General features: G+C 36.3%; 1 protein-coding gene across 4 annotated transcripts in view; it reads right to left on the bottom strand.

Annotated features, from left to right (window-relative positions):
* The window catches only part of NOL4 (nucleolar protein 4), a 276838-nt gene that overhangs the window by 184722 nt on the left and 77349 nt on the right, over positions 1 to 14767 (bottom strand). For all 4 annotated transcript variants that reach the window (XM_004579558.3, XM_004579559.2, XM_058676997.1 and 1 more), the window contains 2 exons: positions 6128 to 6239; positions 5116 to 5228 (listed from right to left, as the gene is read on the bottom strand). In XM_004579558.3, the coding sequence (XP_004579615.2) occupies positions 5116 to 5228; positions 6128 to 6239 (225 nt within the window). The remainder of the gene's footprint in view (positions 1 to 5115; positions 5229 to 6127; positions 6240 to 14767) is intronic.

Genomic DNA, 14767 nt, shown 5'->3' with positions numbered 1-14767 from the left:
CAGGGACACAATGTCTAAAATTCAATGCATAAAATATTTGATGTGATTTTTTTTTAAGAATCATAAGAAAACAGAGTTAGTATGTAGTTAGACTTGATTTTCATTACCTTGAGATTTTAGTTGCACCAGGCATAAGTTCACCCTGTATGACAGGGAGACTGTTTTGATTGTCATAGATGCATGGGCTAAAGGTAATCCTGGGTCAATGTAGCTATGTAATATATAAATCAAGTTTGTGATTCTTTACCCTAGGACATCTTGAGTAACTTCTTACTAGTCAAGTTAATACGTTTTTTAGCTAATTAAAAATGCAATTGTTTCTCCTATATTTCAGATAGCTTTGATTAAAATACAGCATAATTCATTAATAATTAGAACTTACAGAATGAATTCTTGCATTTAGAGAATAAATTCTTGCACTTAGATTTATTTAATTATTTGAAATTCAGAGTTATAGACAGTGAGAAAGAGACAGAGACTTTGTATCCACTGGCTCACTAAACGGTGAGCTGGGCCTGGACAAAGCCTGGAGCCAAGAGTTTCATCACATTCTCTCACATGGGCTTGTTTCCTCTTTTCAAAATGAAAGTATAATTTAATTTAATCCTTGTACAATTTTTAATGCTATTAAGTTTTTTCTATTTTTAAGTTACTTGAATTATCCATCTCTCACTGATTTAATATTTCATTTTACTTTACATATAGCAAATTGTAGCCTACTATTACTCATTCAATTTCTGAATGAGCTACTTTTCTGTTCAAAAATTTAAAGCCGTATCTGTCCACTTCCAGCTTACGTGTCAATTTGTCATTTCAGCATTTAGGGATTTCCATAAGCTTGTTGGAAAACTATTCCTATCAATCCCATTTTCGCTGTTTTTTTTTTTTTAGTTAAATTTTTTTTCTCAAGCTGAATTACAGCCTGTATTACCACACTCTGTATGAAAAACACTCCCTCAAACCTCAATGTGCATGAGATAGACCATGGTATTTAGAAAATCAGATTCCATGCTTCAGGATTTTAAATCTGCAAAAGGCTACCACTTAAGACACTACACATGACCCTAATGCTTGTTATTTGCACTGTGTTGTCCAAGAAGACATTCTGTGATGGCAATAGTACTCGCAATATTCTCTGTTCAGTAAGTTAACAACTACCATATACAGCTATGGTGGACTTGAAATACGGCTAGTGTGATGTAAAAATTGAACCTTTTATTTTTGCTTGCTTTAAGTAATTTTTCAATTAAGTTTAAGTAACCACCTGTGGCTGCAACCCATATTGGCCACTGTGATCTTGACATGCCCTCAATATTAAATCTTAAAAATGCATCAAACACCCATTGAATGTAGTAAACATTTTAATATAGAAGTTGTTTCATACCTTACATCCCTTAATATAAATTTCTAGTCAAACCATCTAAATATATTTGGATGATTTCAGAAAGTTTTTCTAAACTTTCCCCAACAGTTTATAGGATGGTTGACCTAACATTGAATATAGCAAGTTGTAAAAATCTTTCTCAACATGGCAATCCCAAAAACACGAGTCAATTGATTTTAAAAATTTGTTTTGGCTGTATATTAAATTGAATATTTTCTCATGATTATTGACCATTGTAGTGCATAGTCTCAAATATGATCAAGTCCCTCCTTTCCTGCACCTGTATGTCATTTCTCAGACCAAGAGGTAATACATAATTCTTTTCTCTTTGAAACTGACATCACATTTTTTTAGAAGAGGGTTAATCCCAGATGCCTGGGAGATATTCTGTTTGGTCTCACTGAAAGCCAGCTACCACATAGGAAATCTGAATGCCCTGCATCACCTTATTTTGCAGAAGTGCAGGATCGTCACATGTAGACAAGGCTGCAAAAGGATTATCTCAAATCAATCTGATGCATAGCATTTCCAGATTTAGTTAAAGCATTTTTTTTTATCACCCTTGCTCATTTTAAAACCCTGGAACCATCACTGACTCTTGATTTTTCTTCCAGATTCCACACTCAGTTGGTGAGCAAAATTTTAAAGCCTATTCACAATCTTATCTCATTTCACTACTTTATCTACTATGGCTCTAAACTAGCCAGGATCATACTCTATTCCCAAAACACTCCTCAGGAGCTCATACACAAAGTGCACTGTATATTCATAAGACCACTAGCCACCCCTGCCTTTCGATTTATTTAGAAGAAAGGAGTGAAGGAACAAGCTTTCCAACAGCCACAGGCCGTGTCTCATCCACAGGAGCTGTTACAGTTGTCATGTGACAATTTACACCACTAATTTAGATAAGTCGTGGCAAACTAGGCTCATACCACCAAAGAGGAATTACCAATTGCAAAAATCATCCAATTAAAGGAAACTGAAAGATTATTACAAGGTATTTCTGGGCTTCTGATATAGTTTGTCATTAGCAACATCGCCTAACACCACCACTGCCATTTCAACTCAATCTGTTTTATCAGGGAGCAAAGTTAGGGAGTTACTCAGAAGTCAAGTTCTCATGCAGAACTGGAAATTTGTTGTTAGCTCTTTGGCAATACTTGCTCTGCAATAAATCTTGACAGCTCACCCTGCTTGTCTCCCTACAGTCTAATCTCAAAAGATCATGTGATTCTGCAAAAATATATATCAGATCATGTAGTCTCTCTACCTAAAACCTTCCATTTGCTCCATACTACTCAGAGTAAAGCCCAGGGGTTCCTGTTTCTTTTTTTATTGTTTATTTATTTGAAAGGCACAGTTACAGAGAAAGGAGGAGGGACAGAGAGAGAGAGAGATGGAAAGATCTTCCATCCACTGGTTCATTCTACAAACGGGTGCAATGAGTTAGGGTTAGGGTTGGCTGAGTCGCTCCAAAGCTAGAAGCCCAAACGTTTCAGATCTTTTGCCTGTGTGCAAGGCTCAATCACATTGATCATCTTTCTCTACCTTCCCAGGTATATTAATTGGGAGCTGGATTGGAAGGGGAGCAGTCAGCCCTCCAACCGGCACCCATACGGGATGCCGGCATCACATGTGGAGGCTTAGCTTGCTATGCAGCGATGCTGGACCAATCCAAAACTTTTTAAAGTATATGGCTCTACATGACTAAGAGTTCTACCATCTCCTTAAACCCCTCTCCTATTATTGCTTTCTTGCTTATTCTGGTTGCACTGTCTTGACTATCTGGCTTGTCTTTCAGCTATGGCATACATACTAGTTTTAAGAGCCTTGTTCTATTTTCCCCTAATAAATGCATACTGTGCTTCCTTCAGTTTTGGTCAAATGATACATTCCCAATGAAAGTATTTAAAATTGTGATCCTTGGTTCTAAAGAAATTTCCATTTCTGGCCACCTTTATTTCTTTCAATAAGATTTAGCACGTCCCTATAAAAGAGTAAAAGTCTATTTTCCTTATTTTCTGTTTCTCTTAACTGAAGATAACCTTAACAAAGGCAGGATTTTCGTCGATGTATCCATTGCTTATCTGCAGAGTATCAGGATCATAGAAGGCATCCAATAAATACTGTTTGAATTTCCTGGATTAATTGATATTCAGATTCATATGTAATTTGCAAACAAGGCCTATGTCACCTGAATTTCATTTTAATGTGAGTTACCTCTGTCCTGTTCTTCAATAATCAAAATTTTTTAAACTGTTTAAATAATATAAGTAGTAACTTATCTGAATATTTAAAAACAATACACATCAAATTAAAAATTCTTAAATGTGACCACAAGAAGTAAATTCTTAATCCAGTTAACAATTTGGAAACATCTGTGTATTTTATTAATTATTCTTGATGCCTTAGAAGCCAGAAGGACTCAGCGTATGTGGCCTGTATTGTTGGCACAAGGTTGGTCTTTGTACATTTTGACCTAGAAATAAACATATCAATACTAAGGTGAGCTATGCACAAATAATTTCACAACTCTAGCCTATTTATAAGATACTGATTTTTTCCAAATACATAATGATTCATGGAAATACTTCCTCATTTGTGAAGGTGGACAGGCAATATTTTTTAAACTGTGCTGAGTCTTCAGCCCTGTGATTTTATTGATATTTGTTCATTTATTTATATGGAGCCAAATGGAAATACATAATTTGCTACTATAATTGTACCAATGTCTATTCCTTGCAGAATATAGCCTGAATTAGGTTAATTAAGACAAAATTATTTTAAAATAGCTTTAAATGATACTTTGTCAAAAACTGCTATAGCTAAAAGACTCTGGAGAAATTTTATTATCTGAAGAAATTGCAAAAAGGAAAGAATTTATTGACTTAAGGTTCTGTTCCTAATGTAGGTAGTTTAACCATCTCTACTAAATAATATATCCTAACCAATTAACATAGATACATAAGCCTTTATTTTTAGCTACTATTTCATCTTTTTAAGATAATAATTAGGCTACATATAACTCAGCCACTGATTCTGAAATTCTCAAACCAAAAGGAGGGACTAATTAGAATCCTAGAGAGTGCTCAATACATGTGCATCTCAACAGATACACATTTAGTGCAGAATACATGGCAACATATTGCTATATTCTGATTTTATAGAATCATTTGAAGCATTAGATCACCTCCAACTAAGAAGAGTCACCATAATTTTTTTCTAGAAAATACAGAGAAGTAAATGAAAAAATAGAATGGTGCGTGAATAAAAAATAACCTCAAAATACTTGTGAGAGGTAAAGAAATGATTAGACTTGTACAATCTATCAAATCAATCTTTTCAAATTTTTAGACAAAACAACCTTAATAGCTGTCTTATGTTCTTCCTAGTTATGGGAAATTTACTGTAAATTTCTCCCCACCCCCAAAGCTTTCTAGGACTTTGGCAAGCTTAGTGCACTGATTCTTGAACGAACCAAGGAGAATCAATTTTTTCTCAGAAACGAGCCACTTCACAAGCAACACTAAGGTAGTTGTGTGAAAGCGGGGACGCTGATCCAGGACTCAGAGTCCATGTCTGCTTTCCCCATCTGTGCCATCTCGGTGACAATTTTTTTTCATTAAAACGTAAATCACTGCCTCCGACACCATCATCCTTAACACAACAGTCGTGGTTATCAAACTCCACTGCAGTCTGTGCTACAAACGCGTGTGTTTCCCTTTTACCTCGTCTTGCTGTGAGTTCAACAGCTGCAGTTTCATGTGCTTCATGTAAGCCATGGTAATTGGCATGTTGTAGTCAATCATGCTGGTCACCAAAGTGGGAGGTTTTCCATTATCTGTAATAAAACACGTTTAATGGGCAATGAAAGCAATACTGCATTCTACCTGTCATTTCACAATGCTCCAATTTAGTCCAATGGAAACAAGTTTCTAGAGATCGAGTGGTTAAAAGCATCATAGCAGTACAGAAGGATGCAAAGTGTAAAAAAAAAGGAGTGGGAAGGCCACACAAAGGTATATCAACACAATTTATAATGTGCATACATCAGTGAGTTCCAATTACAGAAGAGGTTTTCAATATCTTCAGTAACCACAAACAAGGCTAATGTGTTAAATAAGTATAATTATTTGTATTTTTCCTCTTTGTTGTGCAGTTTTGTTCTATAAGGACTTTATGAGTGCCAGAGGGAATGTCTCCGTTTTTAAACTTTTTTTTAACCAGGCTATTCATTCCCAACATGGGGAAATGACACAGCAAAATTACTTGAAACTGTCTTACGAACATAGTCATGAAAAAAAAAAATCTAGATAATGTTAAATGTCACAAATTGAGATAAATTTGGATATCATAATTATTTATGTAAAAATTTCATTGAATGACCATCTGTATTATTTATGATGGTTATAAATTATGAATTGGCAGATTTTAAAAGACACTGATACAAACCAATTTGCTGAATTTACCTAAAATACTACGAAAAATAATAAATATTAAAACATTATTCTACATAAAGAAAATGTTATTTGCTCTTGCCGAAACAATATTTCTTCTAAGAAAAGGCACTGAATTACTTTCTAAGTGGATATTCAAAATTTGCTGCCTCCTACTTGAATAAATGAGATGATCTGACTTCTTGAACTGTTTCCATCTACCGCATTTTTATAAAAATGTACAATATAAATTGCTATTATGAATGAAATGACTTTAAATCTCACTATTTGACACTGCGGCTACCTTTGTGATCTGTTCCATCTGGGTTTAAGTGCATTCTTTTCTGGCACTCTGAGCAGCTCATTAGAAACCGTGTCACCGCTTCTCTTGGTAGAAAGGCATAGCTCTCTGAAATCTGAAATGATTCACAAAATACAGGTGTTATTATACAAGCTGACTGAGCATGCCTGCACAGAAATGATCATTGTATTTCCAAATAAGACGCATTATTTGATAATGGCAGAAAGCACAATGGGAGCATGCACTGCGTACCATGCATCATTTCAAGAAATATCTATCCAACTTGATTAGAGGTCTCCTAAGCATAGCCAACCACGCCATGTGGAGAAAGAAAAAATCAACCCCATCTGGATGGATGTCTGTATGTGTCTGCATCTCTTTTCAGAAAATAATCACAGTGCTCAGTGAATTTTCCTTTTTTATTAGAAATTGCCAACACTGTTTTTAAACACAGTGCTAGGGTGATAAAACTCTTATTCGATTTCAAAATTTAATCCTAAGTGCAAACAATTGACTTTGCATACTCTGTAATGAGTTTTTCTTTATTCTGATTTTATTTAAATTTTAAGAAAAGACAAATTCATATATATACACACATATATACATATATATATGCATACACACACATATATATATTTATATACGTACTGCAGTGAATCATCCCTTCCACACAAAATGACACACTTGGAATTGCAATTAGGCCTTCTATTTTATTTACTTTGTGTATTTTTTTCCCAGTTTAAAGTCCACAATTGCTCACAACAATGGTCATGAGGAGAGCAGGCTTTTCTGTGTCCTAGACAGAACTAGTGCTCTAGATGTCACAGCCTACAACAGGTCAGAAATCAATATTTCATCACAGTGACTTTCTAAATATTAACTGAGAAAACCAAGAAGTTCCTCTCATTATACCAAACAACTCCTGAGGTGACTGCTAGATTGTGAAAGACCCCTGAATAAATGCTGTCATTCACGGAGAGAATTCTATGAAGAAATTGGAATCAAGTGTTTAGTTTCCCACCCCAGCACTAACGCTGAGACAAACTGGAGCAAAGTGGAGCAATACATGAGTTGTAAGTTAGTCCTAAATGTCACAGATTACCAACATTGTTAAATTAGTGGAAGGAAGAAAAATATGTACCAAATATAATGATCTGCCAATTTCCTTATTGGTGATGGGTTCATCAAGTCCTAAGGATTCCAAAAAACAGAGAACTCTGCTGGGGTCCGTGCAGTAGGTGTGAATAACATGAAGGTGTGAAGAGAACAGCTCCCCTGCTTGGCAGGGCCCGGGGGAGCTTCCAGCTGTTTGGCAGGGCTCGGTGGATTTCTCTCTGACCACCTTGACACAGTTTCACCCCCTTTTTGCATGGACACTCAACCACCCCACTAAGAATTTTGTAATCTATTGAGGCAGTGTTTGCCCCTGTGAGATGGCTTTTGCAACCAAAATGAGATTGAGAGTTAATGTTATTGATAATGTCTTGGTGAGTGCGCCTTTAACTGCACACAGGAGTACAATTAAACCCATGCCATTTCTGGACACCTTATTGTGTGCCTACCCATTGCCCAGAAATCTGGCCCAGACATATAGCATGACTTCTGGGAAATGTATTTAGAAGAATTTTACAAACTAATGGAAGTGATGAGAGTATAGGCTGAATCTGCTATGACAAAAAAAAAATGTAGCTACTGGGACCCTAAAGGCTATCCTGTTACTGGGACCCTAAAGGCTGAGCTTGCAACCCTAATTGGCCAACTAATGTCAATGACCCCAATCCCCAGAAACCAAGGCCCCAGACTTTTTAACCCATGCATAATTCAAGGTAGGGGTCTGGTTGTCACAGGTGTGCCAAGGATAGAACCCATACCTGAGGAGAGCAGGTGGGGGCTGGCAAGCCGATGTAAGCAAGGAATGTGGAATCCTTCCTCACTCACCTCTCAAGCTATTGTAAATTGTGCCCCCTTGAAGTTATGTCAAACTGCCCCTAAAGAAAACTTTGTAATTGTACTGCTTGGGGCCGCACTCTGCAGTCGAGTGGATGCAACACCATGATGTAAAAAGTCTCGGCCAGAGCTCGTGACTGTTTCTGTATAAATAAAGCAGACAGATTTCTCGCATTGCCCACAATGATCTTGGAATTGTAGTGGTCCATCTCTCTTCTTCTTTCTACGCCTATTTCACGCACCCTTCTTGAGCTCTGAACTCAGCTGGAGCTGGACTCCGGCAGAACTCTATGGATAAAATCTGCCATCAATGACTTACTTGCAGGTAATTAAAATTTCCTTCTACTAGGATTAGAAATATGAAACTTTAATCTTTAAATGTAATTATAATTTATAAGTTAACATGGGCAATTTTTTAAAATTACCGCTTTAAATGTACCCGTTATGGGGCAAAAGTTCTGATCTAAACATATTTTGTTGAAATCCTTAATGTTAGTTCCTGAAAAATATATATAAATATATGTGTAATTTAAATTCTCCTTCATTCTATCACTCAACTCTTCTCTCCAATTCAGCGCACACACACACACACACACACACACGAGTGTATTTCCAAAGCTTACAACAAAAGAAAATTAAAGCTTGACTTTATCTTGGTTTAAGAAATTTCATTTCACAATTTTTTCACAGGAGTAGGTTGCATAAACTTTGCTATGACTCTTGCATTTTATACCAAAATAAATGTGTTTTTGATTCTAAATCTCAACGAGCTTAAAAAAAAAAACATTTAGTTAATTTGAAAGGTAGGCAGGCAGACAAAAAAAAAAGTCTTCTATTTGTTGTTTCACTCTCAAAATCCCTGCAGTAATCATGGTTGAAGACAGGAGTTTCAAACTCAACCCGGATCTCCAGCTTGGGTGACAGGGAGACAAGTATAAAGCCATCCTCTGTGTCCCCCTACTGGTGTCAGGAGTGGAATCCAAACTCAAACTCGGATATGGCATGCCAGCATTCCAAGCAGTGTTTTACTTGCTACACCAAATCCTCTCCCCTCTACAAACTTTTTGAAGTATCCCCAAACACACACATGAATTGATCCTTCTTTTCTCACATTTACAGAGGGAACTAATACTCTCATTTATTTCTGGATTAGTTTCCATCAGACTCTCTAAAACCCCTTTCACAATTAAAAACTTTAAAAAGTCTATCATTGTATGTTTTTTTCCTGGTATTTTACACTTCAACACACATGGAGCTGTAGTCCATGGGCATGAATGCGGTTGACCAATCTATCTGCTAACAAGCAGAATTTTAGGACAAGATCGCACTTGTTTTCGTAAAGGATTTCTATTCAATCTTCTCTGCTTACACAAGAGAGAATTACCATAAAGATAAAGAGAGATGAGTGCCAGAATTGGAGAGATACTGCATCAGCTACTGAGGTCTTGATATCCTGGAAAATCTACTACTTTCCAAACCTGCTACAGTGCTCGTGTAGAAATCCCTTCTAGACATATCTATCATTGCCTTATTCCAAATCTATGACACTTTCTAATACCATTGGACTCCAAATCAACTTTTCTTGAAATTGCTATTCATCATTTATCATTTTCATATTAAAAATGATTCGATGTGATATCCACAACTATATGAGTGTATGTGTGTACCAGTGTGCATGAAATAACACAAAATCACGCTTCGTAATTTGGAAAAGATGCTCAAGCAAATATTTGACCACATAGTTCTCTCTTGTATGGTGTTGACATGGTATCTGTCATGTCAGTCTATGTTACAGAAGAGGATAATAGCATTTGGAACTATTCTATGGCGAGACCTGCCATGTAATTTCATTTCCCTCAAATTTCTCCTTTCCCACCTCCTATGGACTGAGGCCTCCAGGCGATGGGATAGTCTTGGGCACAAAGAGTGACCTTCCAAAGAAGTTTTTCATATATGAAACAATAATTCATTTTCAGAAACAATGTTTATCCTATAGTGGAGAGGCAGTAGGAAATCAACCCTTTCTTCTTGACCAGATTCCACTGATGTAAAGAGTTCTGGGATTTTCGGGTGTGGTGTTACGCTCATGGTGGAGCAGGAATTTCTATTGCCCAGTCTCCCACAGAAGAAACTTGAAGAAATTTGAACAACCATGCAGGCATCATTATCTATTCAGAGCAGCTAAAGAGATTATAGCCCCTGGATGGAACACAGACATAAGAGAAGGCCCAACCAAGAAGAAAGAAAGGACAGTTCCAGATTTCCCATGCCAAATTTCCCTCAAACCCATATGGCACAGCGTGTAGAAAGATGAGAAATGTGTTCTGCCAGGTAAAAGAACAGAGTGAGCACGCAACTTCACATTGGATCCCAGTGACAGGCCCATCTCTAAGCCTCGGACTACAGCTTTTTCTATATAATCAAAATTATCATTCTTAAAAAGTTTTATGTGTATATAATTTTGTTTTCATCTTAAATAGCTTATTATAGCTGTAACATATTCTATGTAAAGTCCATGGCAAAAAAGAGAATAACTTTTAGTAGATTTATAGACAATAAAGGGAAGGGAATCAAATCATAGGATTAAGTAAAGTCAGAAAACCCAAAAGGGAAATAATTAGTAATATCACAGGAAGTCCTTATGAATGATGATTCACATCTCCTAAAAACCATAAGTCACCTGCATATATTTGACAACATAATTCTTTCAATGAAAGTACTACATTTTTTCTTTAGGGGTGTGTGCTTTTATTGTATTGGGGGTTTTAACTCTTTTAGATACTACAGTGTAAACACAGTATGACTAGAATTTTTCAGAAATACAGAATATATCAAAGTGTTACCATAAATTAGAAGTAGAGGTTATTTCTGCTATCGAAACATATAATTATGATTCTAAATAAAAATAATGTCTTTGGATGTATTAAATAATGAAATCAGGCTCTCTCAAGATAGCACAAGTAATTTAATGATAAACTAATCCACTTGAAGAAAGGTCAATGATCAAATTTTACAAGGGACATTGTTACTGATCTTCAATCTTTGTCTTTTTTTTTTTTAAGGCAGACTCAGGTGGGTGTTGTGGTGGTATAGGTTAAACCATGGCCTGGGAAACTCACATACCACATACCAGTGCCAGTTTGAGTTCCAGTTACTTTGCTTCTGATCTAGCTTTATGCTAATGTATCCTAGGAAAAAGGCAGTAACAGCCCTTATATGTGGTTCCCTGCCAGTTCTCTGGAGGCCCAGACAGGTTTTCAGGCTGCTGGCTTCAGCATGGCCCAACCCTTACTGTTATGAGCACTGCGGAACTGAACTAATGAGCAGAAGAATCAGTCTCTCTCTCTCTCTCTCTCTCTCTCTCTCTGTCTCTTTCTCTTCGTCTCTCCCTTTTTCTCTCTGTCTCTGCACCATTGCTGCTGCCACTGCTGTACATTTTTAGTACATGAAAATGAGTTAAAAAAACTTGATACTGTATTTCTGGAAACTTTACTAACAAACACTGTAATAGAAAGGAGGATACAAACAGCCTCTACCTTCACAATATTCTGCCTTTCCCAAAGAAAAAAAAATTACTTTTAAAACCCCTAAGAATATGTAGCCAACCCCTGGAAATTCTCAAGGGCCACTCAATTTCCTCTCAACAGAATGAAGATAAAAATAGTGGTTACCCAAGAGAGTTGGAATTTAAACAGCCAACCATATGTAAACTCACTTGCAAAACACATCTTGTAAATTTGGCAGCATTTAATTCTATAAGCTTTCTTAATTTACTTTGTAATATCAGAAGTTCATACTCAAAAATTATTTCTCCTAGTTGATCACGATAGATAAAGGGACATAATGTTAGAAAGAATGAAGAAGTGAATCACTACACAAAACAAAACTAGGCTAATCAAAACACTTTAATAACTGAGTTGCTTTGGAAATGGTTGCTGAAACCGAATTGACGATTTTCAACATCAAGATTTTTCTTTGCTGCGTTCCAATTAATATTGACTTTGTCTACAACAGAAGAAAATACGTCCCATATAACCTAAGTGTAGTGAAGCTTTTTCTTAATTGAATGCATAGTAAGTGGATTATGCTAAATAAGAACTTTACATGGATTTTATAATTTCTTTATTTAAAGTGTATTCCTCATAATAATCCCATGAACTGACTTTAATCATTGACTTGTTTTACGGATGAGAAAGCTGAGCTTTAGAGAGAGCTGGGATCTTGCACAGGAAACAGCATTCACCTGTGCTAATGTGGTTTCCCAGCTATTTCTTTAACCACTGTGCTTTGTAGCCACTTCCGGCTATCAGCATTTAGAAAAGATAGAGACTTTCACCCACAAAGAGCTGTGATATTAACCTCACAGCACAGGTTAATTATTCCAAACTGTTTATAATGCTTCCTAGTGTGAGAGGTTCTTTGTACATATAAAATGCTCTCACCAGTTTGAGGTGACCCTTCTGATACAAGCAGTACCCAAGCACTTGGTACCTTGTCTCAGGTTACAAAGTTCCACAGGAAACAATGTCAGACTCTACAGCGACAATGCAAAACCCCACCTGGAAAAAATTAACAGGACATCTGTTTTGTTCTGGCAGAACTAATGAATAAAATGATGACTTTGTGCCAATGCCATAGTACTAACCAGCCAGCAACTCAATGCACAGGACTCTATTTTAATGGAATGTTTGAAAGGAAAGTAAATAACTGCCTATTTCTAAAGGAATAAGACTTCAAATTGCTGAAAAAAATTCACCGGCACAAAAGCCAATTTTGGCCTAAGACTCGAAGTAGTTTTGTGAGTTCAAAATGAAGACATTCCAACGAAACTAGTGAATCTTGAGTTAACAATGTTATAAAACAAATAAGTAAACTAATTAAAATATTTATTAACCCAAAATCATTTTTTTAGATTTATTTATTTGAAAGGCTGAGTTACAGAATAAAAGGGAAGAGCGGGGAGATCTTTCATCAGTTGGCTCATTCTGCAGATGGCCACAAAGGCCAGGAGCGGGCCAAGCTGAAGCCAAGAGCCAGGAGTTGCATCAAAGTCTCCTGTGTTGGTGTCAGGGGCCCAAGCACTTCCCAGGCACATTAACAGGAAGATGGATCCCAAGTGGAGTAGCCAGGCCATAAACCAGTGCCCATCAGCAATGCCATAATCTGCTAGGCCACAAAGCCAGTCTCCACATCATGCCATTCTTACAGTCAGTATTGTCCTAAAAACTGGTTACTTGATTTACTAAATATTAGTAGTTTGACAAAATGACTTAATGCTTTAATAAGTTGTACTCTTTCAGATACTCAGCTTTAGGACAAGCAAGTTGATATAGTCACGATCATTTGCTTAAAATCACCTTCCTCACATTTTGTTTTTGGAGAATAGCAATAATAATTTTATTTTATCTCAATAATATGAAAGCCATAGCTTTTGCCAAACAATACACAGAACACTTATGGAAACAAAACTTCTAAGATTTTCTCTTAATAACACCATTAAGATTATGGATTACAAAAATCTTAGAAATAATCCAGTGAAATGTCTTAATCTCACTATATCTGAGCAAGCTTCTTGCACAAACCACCCTTCACACTGGTAACTGGATAAGGTAGCCAGGGGAGAATTATTGGTAAAAAACTAACAAATTTTAGATAGTAATGAACAAAGCTGCTAAGTCTAAATGTTAGCCAACATCCCATATATGCTGACTCCTGAGACACAGCACACCATAGTACCGAGAAACCCCTCTCTGGAGAAAAAAAATAACCCTAAGCTCTAGGCAACATGTCCAGTTTGACAAGGGTTTTGGGGCTGTTTTCTGTATTTCTGTAAACATTTTAAATAACTTAAAATTAAAAAAAAAAGCAGCAGCTTCCAACACTGTTTACATTTGGCCCAGAGTGGAACTTGATGCCATAACTGGAACATAACCATGATTTTGATATTTTTCTAAATGAGTTATGAATTTGAAATGCCCAGACAACTGTTTGTACATAAATTTATATAGGCTCTCTTTGTATCAATTTATGTGCATAAGGAAGTATGAGAACTCCACATCACTCCACTTCTATAGAGGGAATAATTTGTAGAGTTAAGTAAATCTTGATAAAATACATTTTCCAACCACATGTGTGTGTATTGAACAAATAAATATTGAAGACACAGGAACTCAAATAATCTGAGAGGCTGTTAGATTTGATTGTGAAAAGTCAATGTACCTGGATCCATTAAATCATTCTGATCACCTACTAGTCATTCTTAGATTATCTTCTACATTATTTGAAAAACCATAGAACTCTGAGATAAAAGGGGATCTCATAGCAAGAACTAGTTGGTGAAGAGTCATATGCTTTGGCCTGACAGTCAAATCTGCGCTCGCTATGGCCTTTGATGTTTTTGGTTTCAGAACTCTAAGTACTCAGAATTAGCGCTACATCTTATTTACTTTACTTGTTAGCACCCACTAAAGGTTAAATGAATTCCTATGCCTTAATAATATTTCCAGCACCATAATCAGATACTACTAGATCTACCCATCAACCTCAAACTTAAGACTGCCCCAGCTACAAGATTTCCATTACTCCTACAATAGTGCTGACATGCCTAGTATTCTAGCAGGTACTAGTATCATTACTCCAGGGTGCTATGCACAGTTAACATCACTATCCATTTTTTCCCCTTCTTTCTCCTCTGAT

The sequence above is a fragment of the Ochotona princeps genome, chromosome 18 (genome assembly GCF_030435755.1).
Source record: "Ochotona princeps isolate mOchPri1 chromosome 18, mOchPri1.hap1, whole genome shotgun sequence".
Classification (NCBI taxonomy): domain Eukaryota; kingdom Metazoa; phylum Chordata; class Mammalia; order Lagomorpha; family Ochotonidae; genus Ochotona; species Ochotona princeps.
The sequence above is the reverse complement of the archived record's forward strand: the minus strand, read 5'-3'. Positions and strand labels throughout refer to the sequence as shown.